The 18,363-nt window shown below is 45.9% G+C and overlaps 1 protein-coding gene across 7 annotated transcripts in view; it reads left to right on the forward strand.

Annotated features, from left to right (window-relative positions):
- LOC135913307 (uncharacterized) overlaps nt 1-18,363 on the forward strand; it is a 568,389-nt gene that overhangs the window by 343,473 nt on the left and 206,553 nt on the right. For all 7 annotated transcript variants that reach the window (XM_070541258.1, XM_065445900.2, XM_065445902.2 and 4 more), the window contains 5 exons: nt 969-1,146; nt 6,567-6,632; nt 7,334-7,571; nt 9,433-9,586; nt 11,077-11,186. In XM_070541258.1, coding sequence (XP_070397359.1) covers nt 969-1,146; nt 6,567-6,632; nt 7,334-7,571; nt 9,433-9,586; nt 11,077-11,186 — 746 coding nt within the window. The remainder of the gene's footprint in view (nt 1-968; nt 1,147-6,566; nt 6,633-7,333; nt 7,572-9,432; nt 9,587-11,076; nt 11,187-18,363) is intronic.

An 18,363-nucleotide genomic window follows, 5' to 3' on the forward strand; every position in this document is an offset into this window, starting at 1 on the left:
TACTCGCCTGTCGCTGGTATTTTTTCTTTGCCGCTCCAATTGAGCCATTCACAGCAATGGATACATGTGATACCCATAAGCGTGCCCGATTATCTGTTAAGTCTTCCATTTCGATATACATCGTTATCTGGATATAGTTAAATTTTTCTATAGTTTGTATTTTTTAGTTTAGCTCACATATTGTAAGGTCGCAAAAGACATCGAAAAGTCAAAGAGCTTGTTTCTGGTATATTTTCTTGTAGAAGGCAGAGTGCGTCAATATTTATTGCTAGGAGCTCACTGGCGCCCACCAAACAATAGACCGTCTCTTCTTACTGCTTATACGGTACTACGCGGCAGAGTTTCATTGACAAGTACCACAGTTGAGTAAAAGCCGCAGTGTTTTCAGAGTGGTTTACGAATGCCTTGATGTCGTCACGTCGGTAAAGCCCGCAAGGAATAGGGGGGTGTGGGTGAGCTTTTCTGACTGTAGAAAGGCAGTGTTGAGCTTCTTTCTGGTTCACGGAAGCAATGGTTTCGGAAAACTTACGGAGATTTCCGAAGGGGTGCTATTTTTTGCATAGCTTATGTTACGGTATTTCTAAAATGTATTGTGGATCGCCTTCTGCGAGGCTCGGTGCAGCGACATCGTGTAGCAGCACAACGAATGGACGCTGGCAAGAAACTATAAGCGGGTGTATTGTGCACACGTTCAGAAAGCTCGCAGGGATCACGCCATCATATCTGGCTGGAGATTATAGAACGCCGATGATGATGATGAGTAACTGACCAAGACGTTCGTCTAAGTTCGAAAAACGTTACCATCCTCACTAACGCCGTTACGTGGCACGAGTTGAGGCGTATCCTTGCAAACAGCGCATTCGCATTTTTTTTCTTTTTATTTCTTTGTACGGGACAAGGTTAATTCTCTCGCGTTGCGACGCTTACCGCTTGCTCGTGCTTTTCTTTTCTTTTTTTTTTGCTTGCAGCTTTGTACGTGTAAAAGTGAAATGATTGGTTACGAGTACGGCGTAGCCATTTACGACATGGAAGGCGCAGACGACTACGGAGTTTGCGGGAACGGAACTTTCTTTCGCCTTAAGGACCTCAGGAGCACCCTGGACTTCATCCGGGACACATTCACCTCGCAACAGGTGTACGAAAACTGTAAGTAGTGCTAACCTAACCCAACCCGACCAGGAGCGAAAGTTATGCAGTGGGGACATTTGTGCTTTCTAATAAGTATTAGAAATTGGCAGGGTATAGTACATCATCGCATAAAATTGAAACAGCTTCCGCTGATTGTCTCACTGTAAGCTCAGCCATTACTTTCGACGCTACCACCTGTACAAGCCTTGCAGAATACGTAAAAGTGCTAACCCGTCCTTTAGCTTTATTATGACCAATGCAACATTTTTGGAGAACCTGCAATTTGCGTTTTCGCCTGGGTATGGTATATGGTGGCACACATTGGGAGTGACAAGAGAGGTTTTTGCATTGTAGCGTGAGAGCTCAATGAGTCATATTCAGCCGATGTGACAAGAGTAAGGCTTTTTTGCAATGGAAAAAAGTACTGCGACAAACCACAAATATTCAGTTTGGCATCCTGTGTGGAGTTGCTCCGATTAATGTACGCGAAGTCAAAATGCCCTCAAGCTTTGAAAAGGAAGTTTAAACTTTCCTCTTATTGAGGAATACTTGTAACAAATTTTTGAAATTCAAGTACAGTAATACCTGGGCATGAGTTTTGCGTGAATAGAAAATTGCTTGACATAGAACACTGACATTATATGCACAACATTAGCTCCTTAAAAAGAACTGGTAGTGGTATTTACCTGTGCACTATGAGAATCAAGTTTTCGTTTCTGACTGATGAGTGTTTCTCATTTTGAGGACGTTTGTAGGTTATCGGGTGCCGCTTTATTGTGTAGGTTCTGAGCCTTAAATCAACCTGCCCATATTCGAAAGTCTACCTGTACCGATTTGAAGCATGCGTCTGCATATGTAAACATGTTTAAAACAATATCTGACTCATTTGTATTTCGTCGAAATCGCAGTAGGAGTTGTTTTACATTTAAAATTTCCTTAAGAAATATACCCAGAGAAATTTTGACTGCAATTTTTTCCAGTTCGTTTAGGACATCCTTCCGTCGAACTTCATATGATGCTCGTTTAAATAAAACCTGTATTCACACACTTTGAAAAAAAATGATTGACGTAAAAAATGTAGGTTGTAGAATGTGGATAGTGGAATTCATATACGATAACTATTGCCATTTGGAGCTATATGGGATCCCTTTTTCAGCTGTCGGCTGCAGGCCACTCCGGAGACCAAGCAGTTTGTTTTTGGCAGATAGGTTCTAATGGCTGTGAAGGCGAGTGTAAAGCATGAACACCAACCCTGAGTGACGTGGTTGCGTCCTCCACCTGCGGTTAAATAGCGGAAGCCCGTTGGTATTGGCAGTGTGACGTCACCTCTCTAACATCGTGGTGTTCCGATCGCCCGCGCGCGCACCTCGCGCCTGCACGCTGAGTCTAGGACGCCAGCCCACTCCCTCCGGTATGGCACCCAGCTGCTGCCATGTTTCCGCGTGTTACTGGCAGTTTTACTCTCCCTCCTCCCTCTCTACTGTACATTGTGATCCCCTTATGTCGCCATTACGTGGTAAATGTGTCAAATTCGTCATCGTTATAGTAAGATTGTCTGCCGCTAAGCTTTAAAGCAGTCTAAATAGTAAGCCGCGTTGTCCTTGTTGCTTTTCTTTCTTCCCGTCGCCCAATAAACGGTTAACCATCGGAACTACATCGCCTGCAGCGTTTGCGCTGCCAACCGTCATTTATATGTGATTATGCGTTTGGCTGTTAGCTAAGTTACATTCTCTAATACGAGTATGTGGTGGATGCTGTGAATACCACGGTAGTAACAGTTTCAATACCGCACATACTAATGTACCTGTGTGAAATGTGAAGCCACTTCTTCTCGAGAATAGGCCCACTATGTTTGATGCAGTAGCTCAGCCTTCTAGTCTACTTGGTAACGTCTTCCGCATCAAAAAATATACGCCGTTGATAAAAAAGGATATTGGGCACTAGGTTAGCCTACAATAAAAGAATATAGTTTTGAGGCGAAAGTGTATATATAATTTTCATGCCATGCACTATTAAATATGTCTTTACCGATTCTGACGACATTCTTGTAGTTCGCCCAGTCATTTCCGCCGTCTTTAATAACGTTAACTTTAAACTTTCGTTAACTTTTCAAAGGCTGACATTGCATTTTTCGCCCATATTGAATGGCTCATTTCTGTGCCTTTTTTCTACCGCCGTCTGCTACGCGCCATGAGCGTAGTGTTTTTGTTTTGTTATAGTCTGCTCACGCAAATCTGAAAACTATAAAAACAGTGTATCCCGTTAAAATCAGGAAGCCAACGACGTACACACGACCATATTGATTCTGATTGGTTTCGGCTATATCTCTTATAAAATATATTGCAGACTCTTTCATTCGGTTGCTCGACAAGTGTCGCAATCGTGCTGCAACTGAAAGCTCAAATAATGTAATTGAAGCTCCTGCTGTAAATGAATGCACGCAGCGACTATATTGAGAGTGAAATACTACACCTATCGAGTTCACGCTGTCGCTATTTGGTACCGCTACTCAGCACAGGGACGCGGGTCCAGAAAGGAAACGCAAGAAACTGAAGAAACACTCGTGCCGAGCATTGGTTGTACTTGGAAAAAAAAACTTGGTCAGCAGTCAACAACGCTGACTCTCTTAAAGTTATAGCAAACTTATATTGCGTTGACCGGGAAATTTCGACGGGCTATGCCCCGCGCCCTTCACGAGTAGTCCTGCGAGCCTTCATTTATCAAGGTCGCGTTTCTGTACCTCGTATCTAGGGCACATTTTGACACGATCGCTGTCGCTCAACACATCTGGAATTTTCTATTATATACATTTTAAGTAGATGTCCATCTATAACGCTATCAACATGCGTGACCGCTCCATCTTCCAGCGCAGCAGCATAATTCTGCAACCATTCGGGCCACAGTGGCACGTTTGCTTCCCTCGTGCTAAATTCGCTATTTGAAGCTTCTGGCGCTCACATTTTTTTATCGTGATAGTTCTCGCTTACATACGCCAAGCTAGATAGCGCACTGCCTTCAGTATCGGCCTACGTTTTTAGTTAGGTACCTCCAAACTTGACGAAGTCCGCGTGCAGTGCTATCGCTATCAAGAAAAATAGTAGGGTCTTGAAATGAACCCGGAACTCTCTCACTACGGCACCCCTATTATTGTGCGTGTGTTGCTTTTGTACGTTAACACAGCCAAATAAGTTGACAACGCTTTACAGAGGCTCAAAGTATAAATAAGTCACCTCTAAAGTCACCAGACCTAAAAACTGCGACTACTCTGTTACTTATCTAAGACAAACGAACCTGCGAAGACGATCATAGTAAGCCTATCGTTACTACTGTTAACACCAAGTCTCTTTTCTTTAACGTTCATTCTTTCCTTTTTTTTCAATCTTTCATGCACTTTAAATTTAACTGCTTTACCTCCCCGTTTTTCCTCTTCTTTTTCTCTCTATTATACAAGCAATTAAGGGGCACTTTAAATACTGCGAAGGTTTCACGCAACAAAGAATTTGGAGCGCTGTGTTAAAATGCGGTTGGAAATAAAGATTTCCCCTTCATTAGTTATATAATATTTGTAAATGAGGAAATATAATGACAGGTCTGCGTACTTTTATAATGCTGCTGTATCCATAACATTTTTGAAAGGAAACGCCGAGCTGAGTCAGCACGCTACATATAGAGCGGTGTTTCATTGTACTGACGCGGCCCGCCGTGGTAGCTCAGTGGCTGTGGTGTTGGGCTGCTGAGCACGAGGTCGCGGGATCGAATCCTGGGCGCGGCGGCCGCATTTCCATGGGGTTGAAACGCGAAAACACCCGTGTACTTATTAGATTTAGGTGCACGTTAAAGAACCCCAGGTGGTTGAAATTTCCGTAGTTCCCCACTGCGGCGTGCCTCATAATCAGAAAGTGGTTTTAGCAGTTAAACCCCATAATTTATTTTTTTAATACTGACACATGGACTTGTTTATCTTTTTCGGGTGAGCGCCTTTCACTATCTAACAAATGTTATCTCAGCGCGGGACGCGCCTGCATGTATCAGAAGTTTCTCGAATGTTATCGATGGTTGTGTTGTCACCGAAGCTTGTGAAATCTGACTGCATGGGCGACGCGACTTGTGTAGAGCTTTCTGGAAAGCACGCAGGCACCAGCGATTACTCTGGAACCTTTGATGGCTCATGTATAAAAGCTGACGCGCTTGACCCGCGGATCAGATTTTCGACAATCGCCGACTGTGTTCTCTACTATCGTTGTGCTTTAAGGGTAGCCTGTTTTTGTAGGCGCAAGTTCGCCCAATAAAAGTTAGTTTCGTAATTCACAGTATTAGACAGCTTTCGTTTAACGTTTGCAACCAAACGTAAAAGCATTACGTGCGTAAAGAAATAGCGTCGTCCTCACTGCGCATGCCCGGAACGTCATGGGTTTCTGCGGTTTACGTGCGCCATGACAACGTGCGTTATTTGGCCAGTTTAACGTCCGTAATGTTTACGGACGCTAACAGCGTTGTCGAACATGGCGGCACCCATGGCTCCCGCTTGAGCGTGAATTCTCGTGATGGCTACGCGCTCACTCGCGTTGATCGCCAGTAACTATTGTAATGAGCTTTCGCTTTCTCTAAACTGGCCTAAAAGGTTAGTTATGAGCGCATAGCGCGTCCACTTTCTGAGATCGTTCGCTGATTCTGGCGCCCATATGCCTAACGAGACGCGTCCACATAGCAACAGCACGATGGTTGCTAATGGATCGTCTTTGGGTGGATACGTTTGGCACGAGGCACCAGACAGCACCCTGTTTGATAACCTTTTCTTTACGTTTCTGTTTCCGTAAGGTAAACTAAAAGACTTGATAGGGCACGCACCATAATGTCCCGCAGAGCTGCTTACGTTTAACGTACGTAAAGGCGACAAACTTTATTTTAAACTATTTGTTGTTACTGTGTTCTTTACCGTCACTACTGCATGACAATACGCACAATTGATAACAAATTTTTGACTTTGAAATAGTAGTCTAGATCAAAATAAAGTAGTTTGCAGTTTCACAGTTCTCTAGCCTCGAAAAGTCGTAGATGTAAGAAATGCATTTAATAACAGTCAGCCTCCACAGGTGCTCTTATGTCAGCTATATCTACCGTTATTTTCTTAATTTCTTGCTAGATTTCTCAAACGCCTCGCACTAGAGTGTAGAGCAGCAACTTAGGCAGAAAATAGAAAGCGAGTTAAGCGACTTTTATGTTGAAGTATTGATAGCTGTTTGTCACATCATTATTTCCAAACTACGAAATTGTAGCCAATTGTTCTATTAAGTTCACCATACGAAAAAAATCGTACGTAGAAGCTAATGTTTATTATGGCGGTCGATGTGAAGAGATCTTACCGCGGGTCAGGTGGGAGTCTGCTGGTTTATTACTAATACTAATTAAATACGTGCACCAATCTTCTCCATTCATAGGCATCGATCCTTCAAAGCCACTGCCCCTTTCAACGAGGGGCGTCCCCACTACGGTACAAGCCACAGGTATGTTGACAGAACTTTTCGAACAGTAAATACCACATATTGAAGTTTTGCATGGACCTTGTTATCTCACCGATTTCAGAATGGGCCTATTGCACTACCTTTGTGAAGGTCATTCTCAACAAATACTTGTTATAACAAGATAACGTTTTTTGGACTATCACGTTGTTCCAACGTTTTTCCAATCTCGATGGGACTGCATTAATTTTCCACCAGAAGTGTTGAACTGGTGCGACTGCGACATGAACTAATTTTAATTGCAAAGGGTTTCACCGCTTTGTGCAGCATAGAAAGTAACCAGCTCCTTTATATCTTGTGGCATCTTGAAAGGCAGAAAGCGCTGCAAAACCCCCTTCGCCATGGGGTAGCAGACCCTTATGACTGTCTGTATCACGCGATGATGATTGACAGACGAAGCAAAGAGAGTCAGTAGAATCTTGCCACTGTCTTGTTGACGATATGGAGAATGTATTTATTTGTCAATGTAGTTATTTGTTAATGCTATAATTAATGCTGCTAACATCTTGAGAATTTCACAATTCCGCTTACTTTTTTGTTGTACATCAATATTTCCCCCTGCTTGCGCTCCGTGAAAGTGAGTTTTCTGCTGTAATTCAAACGTACGAAGCAGGTTGTAGGATTCGTTCGTAGAATCACTAGTTCATGGACTGATTTTCTCAACAATTTAATGGCTCTTTGCTCAGTGCCGCCCGTGAATGTCGACAAGCCTCTGCAGTCCCCACTGATCTGCACATTCGGAATCAACTTTACCGCGAACACACCTTTGCCCGATGACGGCCTTTGCGACTACATTTTCTACACTACCATGGACAGCGAGGGCGGATCAAGCTACTCCATTTTCAAAGAGGACTTTCTGCATTTCTTGTCGGCGGCTTCGGGCGCGCACTCCAAGACTAAATACGGCGTTGGATTCAATTACGAGTGAGCATGACACCGTCCTCTGTTTACCTCTGCGTCCTCGTCTATAGAGGCAGTGGTGTTCAGCGAGCAAAACTGATTAAACGTCTGACAAGCACCCGACCACTGCTTAGGCGCGCCTTTAGGCGGTATGGATAGCGCAGCAGAGCAATAGGGAAGCGAAACGTCAAGTAAAAGGAGACACACGTCAGAATGAGCAAATGCCTTTCGTCAAATATTTCGTGGTTCCGTTCTTTTGTCGGCTAAAACGCGTGCGGTGCTTCATAAGCAAAAGATGGTGTTAGCGTGTTTGTTTTTCGTAAGACGCGTTAAGAGTGTTCAAACAAAAAACAAAACTAGTGACCCAAAGAAATAGGGGCTGCTCCAGTGCAACAAAATCTGTGCCGCACGTGCACCTGCTGTATTGTGTTTCGTCTAACTAAGCACTCTTATTTTGTTCCAAATGTGACTAACCAGTTGAACCGAGCCTCAGCAGCAGTAACAATGTTGCAACGTTTCACTTTGTAGCCAGCGCTCGTTCTTTTGCGTTTCTTTGTATGTCCGGCTTTGAACTATGCACTATAGCTGAATACGCACCATTCCCACCAGTCTTCTATCCGGCAAACTTGTATATCTGTGGCTGCGCTCATAAAATTGTATGTTCTTTTTCTTCTCCAGGTAACTGCATTCTTACATTTACATCTGACATGTAACGCAATTCCATTCATTGAGTTGGCCTGCTGAAATAGGACGCCTTACTGCTACAAGCATTGAAATGCATATTTGAAATATTGCGAGAGAGCTGTTAAAGGTACCAGCAGAAAAGTAAACAAGAAAAAAAGCAGTTGCAAGTAAATAGACGGATATACAAAGCAGTACAAAAACATTCAGTCAGAGGAACTCAAGCAGTACAATGTGATCGAAGAACAGAAGTCAATCGCAGTTTTAAAAAAAAATCAAGTAGTGTAGCACGAATGCGGGAGAAGTCAGTGAGTAGTACAATGCATTTAGGGAGGTGGTTCCAGTCGACATAATCTTTCCGCTAGAAAGATTGAGAATATATTACGGTTATCCATCTTGTCACACATAAATTCTGTGCATGACCAACATGTGAGTAGATGTATATGGTGATGATTTTATTAAGAGCGTTTGAAGGTAGTGATTATACTAGTATGCTTTGTGGAACAAACGGAGGTGAAACAACTGCCGGTGTGTTGCACGTAGGGAAGGGTTAACCTCCGACTTCGTGTAAGATACACAGGATGTGCACTTAAAGCTTGTAAAATGCATTGTAGATCTGCCTACGTTTCCAGCAAAGCGCCTTTTTAGTGCACTGCAGGACAAATTAACTGGAACACCAGTTAGCCACTTCATACAGTTGAACAAGGTGGTGTTGATCAAAAATAGGAGAAAGTCGTTACTTTTTCTTCTTTAGGATTGTCGGCTTATAGTTACTGTGGGTCAGACTAACGTGAAGAGGGGGGGGGTGGCACGAGAAAGGTGCGGAAGGTGAATTTTGTTTTCTTCACAGCCTACTTCTTACTTCTGACTACTTTTTGTGACATATTGAGGATACACTCTTAAACGTGAGCCTCACAGTGAACGCATGAATTCACTCGCCGTTTCCGGACACGAGAGCCTTTTGCTCTCTTGAACATTCAGCTGTTACAGCCTCAACGGATGTCCTGAAACATAAGCCCTCGACTCCCAAAGGTACCCAGCTGTGGTCCGCGTGAGGCTTCTAAAGTGTATTAGTGGTTCGACATCTTGCGTGCAGATTAGAGTACTTGTTCTGGCGATACCTGAGGCATCTCATTATAGTGCAGTTTATGATGCGCTATGTGTACGGCAGTGTGCACTGATCTTCTGATGCCCACTGTTTCAGCAACCGAGAGCAAATGAAGCAAACGTGGCTTAGTCAAAGCGGGGATAAGCTGCTCGAGCTTTGGAAGCGTGGAATTTCTCTTTTCGGATACCTGGACACCCCGCCAAACTATTTCAACATGGACAGTGCCAAAAGTCTGCTCCTGAACATAAAAGTGAGTTGGATTCAGCTGAGTTTGGGTACAAAGCAGGCGCTCCTGAACTCAAGCAAACTACTTCGATAGCCACCGCGCTATTGCCTCTCCTTAAAGCAGCCTACATTCACTCAGCATTTATCCTTGAATCCCAGGGAAAGCAACTCGGGAGCCACGTTTGCGATTGTCCTAACGTGCATTGTCTGCCGACTAAAAGGCTCCAACGAAATTAAAAAATTTCGCGGAGCAGGAGACAAGGACGCAGGCAAATATGAACACCAAATCGAGGGTCTTGCGGATTGACGTCTGGCCGAGGAAGATAACAGTAATATTAGTTGCACATTTGGCTCGTTCAGCTCTGCGCCACCAGGTGGCTACACCACGCAAGCCGCTCACGTTCCCGCCTGCACCCATCCGTCGAAACGCCCAACTCGCCTGCATTTAAGGAAATACCGGACACGCCTGGTGGTGCCACATTAGGCTCGCAACGCACGCTGTTCGGAAAGCTCTCCCTGGGCATTGACGCCCAGTCGACTAGCGGAGAGGCTGGACACGCTGCCTTCAAAGCACCGGAAGTAGGCGACACGAAGTCACATGATGACGTAGAGCCTGTGAAAGCAGAGCATAGCTCTGATAGTTCGTCTAACGAGTTGAGGAGCACAAGCATGGCTAGGAAGGAAGGTAACTTATAATCGCCTGTAGCTTTCCTAATATGAGACGCTTCACTTAAATTGTGGCGCGAATGTTTTACTAAAGCTTTACCTTAGGCGTCTAATAAATTTGTCCAAACCATTTCGGGACCATTTAGTTTCAGGTAGTGCTTATGCGCATCGTACCACTCGTGTTTCTTATGCTGTTGTTTTGTTCTTGTGGTAATTAAAAATTGGTAAAATGGTTTTCGGAATTATTTAAAGAACTGTGAACACATTGCGCCTTTTATTACAGGGCCGTATTCGCGCTGTCTGACATGAACGCACTGCTGCTGTTTGACCCTAAGTTCAAAATACATTGAGCGCATGCGTTTCATGTAGAATAAAAGTCGTAGCAATTTAAATGAGCTATGCATTTTTTGGACACCGAGCGCAATTCTTGCACGAAGACTTGCAATAATAATAATATTTGGGGTTTTACGTGCCAAAACCACTTTCTGATTTTAAGGCACGCCGTAGTGGAGGACTCCGGAAATTCTGACCACCTGGGGTTCTTTAACGTGCACCTAAATCTAAGCACACGGGTGTTTTCGCATTTCGCCCCCATCGAAATGCGGCCGCCGTGGCCGGGATTCGATCCCGCGACCTCGTGCACAGCAGCCCAACACCATAGCCACTGAGCAACCACGGCGGGTGAAGACTTGCAATGAGGCTATTTACATATACGTTGTTTTTGGACTTGCTTCTATAGTTGGTGCGATTATTTGGTAACCGCGTGAACGCTCATTGCCAGGGACTAATCGATATTGGTGTAGCGCCACGTCAGTGTTCTGCTCAGCTGACGTCATCCATGTTATGCAGGGAATGGTAGAATTGCTGCGTCCAGCTGCAGTCGGACGGCGGCCCTTCACCGTGTTCTCGGCCGTCATCGCTCGACCTCTGTGGGGTGCTCCGCTTGCGAAGGCGTTTCAGTAAGTGCGCGGCTTATGGCTTGCTCCATCTACTATGCATCTGCCGTTGCCTATCTGCGGTGCGGGAATTCTGGCACAGAATCTTGCTACGCAAAGTTATCGGGTATAAGTTCGCGCCACACCCCACGAAGTCACCTTGAAAACCACATTATTCCTTAGTGATCAGTCATTGTTTCGTTCTGTTTTGAGTATTACTAAAACGAACCCTTCTTTTTGGGTGTTTTTACAAAAAAAAAAGCTATTAGTTTCATTTCCTTTTAGTCAAAATTTCATTAACATTCTTCGTTTATTAGCAGCAGGATGCGTTGCATTACGATAGCGCATGGGCGCAGTCGTGTGGCTTTATTTCATATTTACCGAGCTCTCATTAAACGCCGAGACATATCACCAGGCTGCATGTACGTTGCCACAAAAAATTGAATTGGTCGTTTCTGAACCTCCTGTACAACGCAACGAAACGCACTTGGCCGTAAAGTGAACATTTAAAAATTTGCGTACCGGACCTTAGTTAAATTACCTAGTTAAGCGTAATATAAAAAATAATATAAGGAGAGCCACATAACGGCAAACCATATACCGTTGGTTTTATTCGGCTGCAGCTAACCACATTTTTCTTAATCCTTGGCACAAGTTACTAGAAACACCCTGTAATAACAAGAATTATAAATAAAAGTACCTTTCGTAAGTGACATATCAACCAGCACCGTTCAACGAGAAGTAAAACACAAATGAAAATAACAACGCCACAGGCAACGCAACATATTAACAAGAGTTACTTGCTTAAAACGTTGGCAATGAAGGTGAACAAGTGGCACAGCGGTACAACTCCTGTTGTGTCTGCGACGCAGAGAGGCGAAGACGGGCAATCTTGCACGCCTTTTCTGCTGTAGCAACGATGTTGCGAGCGCGTTCAGTGGACGGTTTGGCAGCGGTCAAAAGACACTTGCAAAAAAATGGAGCGTTAGTTCTCGTTCGTATACGCAAGATAGAACGGATAGTAGCCAGCGGTGTCATGGCGTTAGTAGCTATATGCAAAGTTGACGAAAGGCAGCGCGGTGTATCAGTCGTTTTGATATGACGAAACATACATAGAAAGCATATCCGCGATCGTCCTATTCAGGCGTTTAGTAAAACCGTTCGTTTGAGGGTGGCAGGCAGTCGTTCGCTTGTGTATGTTACCACAAGAAGGAAGTAAGCCTTCGATGACTTAAGCTAAGAAATAGCGACTTCGTCTTTAAGAAATTCATCAGGAGCGCTGTAATGTCAAATGATGTCTTGCACCGACGAGTCGGCGACGTCCATAACGCAACTGGTCGAGAGAGATGTTGTGATGGCGTAACACGTTCCATAATCTGTAGCAACGGCAATCAGTTTATTGTCCGCGGTGGAAGGAGGGAAAGGTCCGAGAGGGTCGAGACGAACACGAGAAAGTACCTAGCTCGGCCGGTATATCAATAGGCTGGAAGAGCCCAACAGCAGGAAGAGCTGGCCTTTTCTGGCATTGGCACAACTTGCAGGCAGCGAGATAACGATGAACATAGTGGTAGAGACTGGGCCAGAAAATGTGTTGCCGCACACGTTCGCACGTCCTAAAACGCCTAGGTGGCCGGCCGTGGCGACATCACGAAGTTGCTCGAGTACGACCGCCCGGAGATGAGTGGGCAAGACGAGAAGTAGCTCCTGTCCCTCGTGGTGCATGCTCCGGCGATATAAGATGTCATTTACAATGACGAACAAAAGAAGTGACCGGCCCGATGAGCAAGAATGCAGGCGCTTGATCATTTAGAGACGTTTCCCGCCGTCGCTCGTCACCAATGTGGCTGGAAGCGGTGAGCGAGAAAATGCCGGCTGGTGTGTTCTCCATGGGAGCGGGTTGTTGAGACAAGGGGCCCTATAACGTAAAAATATGCCATTATGTTTTTATTGCAATCTTATGACGTCAAATATGCGTAACCGCCGACGCAAGCACCGGGCGGTCGCCCGCAGGGTTGTCTGAACAGACCAATCAAACACTCTCCTCGTTCATAGGAGGTCACTTTTGTTTGCTCGAAAAACGAATAACATTGCCTACACTGCCGCCTGTGTTGGCCTACAGTGCCACCTGTGCCACCTGTGCCACAGTGCCACAGTGCCATCTGTGCCACAGTGCCATCTGTGCCACAGTGCCACCTGTGCCACAGTGCCACCTCTGCCACAGTTCCACCTCTGCCACAGTGCCACCTCTGCCACAGTGCCACCTAGCTCTGCCACAGTGCCACTTGTGCCACCTACATTGCCTACAGTGCCACCTGTGTTGTCTTTATGCGTCTTCCTTTTGTGAGTGTTCAATTGCGGCAAAAAACATAACTTTTAGCAAGCACCAACTAGGCCAACAAGCAGATCTGTTGTCTTACCTAATTGGCTGACAAGAGGCCAGGAACACGCTCAAGTGGAGCGGGATTCGATAGGGCCCAGCCACTGCACTGAAAGTCGATAACCGGACGAAGAGGGTGGTGCCGGCGTCTGCAAATGATCCGCTCTCCCTTACTTAGCTTACGGCGGCTGGGCGAAAATAGCGGCTGCATGCAACGGAAGCTTAAGAATGACGCTAAAACGGATCCTCAGCAAAGAAGAGTTGGCAGAACGAGGTCGTAAACATGCCCAAAGTACCTGAAAACGTTACACGGCCGCGCAAAAAGATTTATTATACACAAATAAACCATGCTCTCCAGCAAGTGCAAGTAGCCAGTGCCTGAGCGATCGGCGGCAGCCATTGTTTATTCCTTTCGGAATGGGGCAGCCTGCGGCTATTCCGAAGAAAATTCAGTTTTGTTCGGCATATTAATGCATCTTTAATGAGTACACGTCACTTTGACGTGGTGAGCTCTTGCGGTTTTGTGACGTCGCGTGACAGGCAGGTGAAGTGGGTGCAGCCCGAAATCTTTTGACCAATAGCCGGGAGGCTAATGGCGAAAAAGCGTCGAAACCGAAATAATGATTTCTCTGTTGTTCGGCGAAATCCTCCATAGTCAGTGTGTACACGTCATATCGAATGGGGAGCTATAGCGGTTTTCGTGAAGTCGCGTGACAGACAGGCGAGGGGGGGGGGGGGTCCAAAAACGTTTTCGACCAATCGCGGAGGGCTGACTGCAGAATTGGAATAGAAAAGTTTGGAATAGTTTTACGTTATATCGCCCAAGCACTCGGCGTCTCGGTGTAGTTGGTCTCACTTGTACACCAGAGTGTACGTAAATTGCTGAAGACGCAGAGCCGAGGGACCTAGACATCCAGAAGGGTCCTTGAGGCTCGAAAGCCAGCACAGAGCATGGTGGTCAGTGGCAACAGTGAAAGGCCTCCCAGATAAGAACGGGTGAAATTTTCTGACTTCCCAAACAAGTGCGAGGAAGTCGCAACTTGTTAATGAAATAATTGCGGTCGGCAGGCGCAAGAAAGCCGGCTTGCGTGCGCAATAACTTGATCATGACCATCTTGGTATTGGGATAAAACAGCACAATTTCCACCGCCACTTTGCGTCTTTGCGTATTTCAGTTTGAGCATGGGCATCGAAATAAAGATAATCAGTGGGATATTGAGCAGCGTGATGACGTGCGTGAAAGCTGTATGGGTTGATTGAGACCCCCGGAAAATGAACAACGTCTTTCCTGAAATGATCAGTTAGTGGATGGGATATGTCTGCAAAATTTCTAAGAATTGGTGGAAATATTAGCACTATCTCGCAAAGCTTTGAACGTCCTTGCCACAGGTTGGTACAGGAAGCTATAGGATAGCACGGACCTTGATGGGATCGAAGCGGACGGGAGACGAGTAGACCAGATGCCTGACGATAGTAATGTGGCGAAGACTAAAATGTAATCTTGAATTAAGCTCTAGCCCAACAGCACGAAACACCGACAGGAAGAAAGACGTGTAAGGTGTGTTGCAAAGGTCGGAGAAGCGACGATCCCATCGTCCAGGTAGACCAGGCCGATAGGCCATTGAAATGTCTCTATTATACTCTCTAACGTGGCCAGGTGGTTGCAAAAGCCAAATGCAATAACTGAACTGACAGAGGTTGCCAAGTGTAATATAGGCGGTCTTATTTTCACGGTCCCTCGCGTCAACAGTGATTTGCCAGTGACCAGAGTACATGTCAATGGATGAAAAATAGGTTGCGCCGTGAAGGCAACCCTGAGCGTCATCAACGCGTGGAAGAGGACCTCTTTCGTGGTAATGCTATACTTAAATATCTGTAATCTGCGCATAATCGCAACAGGTGTCTTTCTTTTTAACTAAGACAACTAGACAAGTGCACGGGCTCGCATACGGCTCAATAATGCCTTTTGAAAGCATCTTGTAAGCCTATTCATAAATAACTTGGAGCTAGCATGCAACACGCGGTAAAGTCGCTGGTGAATTGGAGGCGCATCACGGGTATATGTATGATGTTTGAGCGGAAAAGTTTGACCTAAGGGATGGCCATCAAATTGGAAAATGTCGGAGCATCTGACGACCAAATGACGGCAGTTGTCCATTTCTGAGGAGATTGTGATACCTATGAAAAGTGGCCACATTGGAGGAAAAGATTGCTGATGTATGATCAGGCGACGGTGACGCAATCTGGCACTCGTTTTAAAACGACAGAGTGGTTCGAAGCTATGCCTTGACGAAGAACTTGAGCGCAGAATCCGATGTTTAAAACAGGCAGACAAGTCTAGTCTGTCGCAACAGTCGCAACGGTGACGGGAAAGAAAACATTGTGCGACAGAAGGACGCTGAGAGACGGCGTAACCACACAGTCATTATCCAGTACACTGTGGCAGGGTAAGGTGACAATATAGGTCAGTGCTCGGGGCGGAAAACGTACAAACTCGGAACAAGAGAGCTGCCTCTGGACTGTGCCGGGGACACCTGGCGAAACGAACAAGTCAATTTCAATGACACGGGTGGAGCACTGAATTACAGTGGAGTGGCTTTATTAGAAATCAAGCCCAAGGATTGCGTTCTGAGCGCAGAGGAGCAGAACATGAAACAAGACTGGTGTGGCGACCATTGATACTCACGCGTGTGGTACACATTCCGAGCAGTGTCGGAGTTCCGTCGTCAGCGTCCCGCGCAACGCCGAACTCGGGGCGTGTTAGCACTATAAGCGTTCATAAAGGGCAGCGCTCATGACGCAAATATGCGTACCGGCGTCAATAAGGCAGCGACGGGTAGGCCATCTACCTCTATACGGCAGGTAAATTCTCGTACGTCAGCAAGGTTCAAAGAGGAATTCCGGGTCTGGGGTTCAATGCATCGTCACCTCCGAGAACTGCATCGTTCAGTTTTCCTGAGAAGAGCATCTGGGGGTGTGCGGCGATGAATAGCTCAGGGGAAAGGTTGACTGGAAACGACGATCGTGTGGGGAAGGTGGACGGCTGGAGCGTCTAGTTGGTGTCGGAGTGTCTCGGGGCGGTGAGCTGTTACAAGCGGAAAACTGCAGGGGTCGATTGGCGCCGAGTCAAACGTCAGAAAATAAGCGAGAGAATGAAGCGCGATATAGGCAATAACGAGAAATGTGTTTCCCGCCGTGGCAATGAAAGTGAATGGGCTTGTTGACTTGGGCTCTCCACTGGACCGGATCCCAATAGCCTTGAAACTTTGGTGCATTTCAATATAGCGAAACAACAGAACTTACCCGACGGTGAGGTAAGGAACCGACAAGCTGGAGTCCTATGTTCGCCAGGTATTACTAACGACGGCTTGAAATAAAGAGACTGTAGGTCGGCAATCATCTGAATGGCATGTGGAAAAGGAAAGTAGAGACACCACTTCCATTTCGCGACATACGATGCGGACAAGACTATCGGTCATGGGTAGCCGGTTGGGTGGCCGGAAGTCCATGCAGGACGACGTGGCAGCAGTGTTTGGAAGCCGCATTAATTGCTGTGCGATGAGGCAGCTCTCCAGTTCTTCAAAACGACTGCACTTCCTGATAATGTATTCAACGGTTGAGCCGTCCTTAAATGCAAGACGGTTGAAAGCATCATCAGCGATGTCTTTAAGGACGTGTCTTACTTTGACCGCCTGCTTCATGTTTGTATCAATTGCGCAGCAAAAGGCGAGAACGTCGAGTATGTACGACACGAATTACTCCGTGGTAGTTTGAGTGCGACAGGAGACGTATTTAAAGCGACTCGCTGGCGACCGATTGGTTTGCCAAATATGTTGCGAAGCTCTGCTTGCATAGATTCTAGCTGCTCATTTCTGCTTGGTGAGTGTCAAACCATACGCGCGCAGTCGCGCAGAGGTAAAAAGTGATATTGGCGAACGTCACTATGCGGTCGGACCAATTTTTCATTGCGATGCTCTCGTGATTCCCAAGCAAAGCATCAACTTCGACGCTGTTGGTGCCTCAGAAAGAGACAGGGTCGCGGGGTTGCATCAAAATCACCGGCTGGGGTGCCCGTAATATGGTTGAAGCAGTAGCCCCGTCTGCCGACTTGTTGGAACTGGCCAGGACACTTCAGTAACGGAGTTCCATCTTGCGGTGTAACCATGCAGGACCTCTGCCACAGTGTCACTGATAAAGCTATAAAAAGACATGTATTTACAAGCTATCTGCCAACAGTTTCAAGACAGCCAAGTTCGCAGAAATACGATCTTTACAATCGTCGCTCTCTTCCGCATAGTGACAAATCTCGTCTTTGTCACATTGGTCACAGCCATTGGCCTTTTCACATTTTGCTCGACAAAATGTGCCACGCAACTGCCGCGTCACGTCCTTCAAGTCCGTGTATTGCATCTCGTGTCATTATGCTTATGACAAGTAGCTTATTCTAAGCTACTTTAGCGCCGTTTTTGCTCGTCTAGTACCATTGTATGCGGAGAGCCTTCACAGCGTTATTCATAACGTAAGCGACTCAAGCCCACTGCGCATATGTTTACAGGTAGAGTGGAAGCAAACTGCTTCTTTCATGGGGCTTAAACTACTAAAGAGGTATGTTCGTTCGTATTAGAAAATTAAACATCTGAAACGCCAAAAACGTCACTCAGAGTGCGAGCCACGAAAAACGCAGTAACGAAAGTGGGGCTTCGATTTCAATGCAAGATTAATTATTGCGCTATCGCGAGATTTTGACACTGTCTGCTCAGTTCATGAATGAATGAATGAATGAATGAATGAATGAATGAATGAACATGAATCCGGCAATGCAGA

The sequence above is a fragment of the Dermacentor albipictus genome, chromosome 6 (genome assembly GCF_038994185.2).
Source record: "Dermacentor albipictus isolate Rhodes 1998 colony chromosome 6, USDA_Dalb.pri_finalv2, whole genome shotgun sequence".
In the NCBI taxonomy this organism is placed as follows: domain Eukaryota; kingdom Metazoa; phylum Arthropoda; class Arachnida; order Ixodida; family Ixodidae; genus Dermacentor; species Dermacentor albipictus.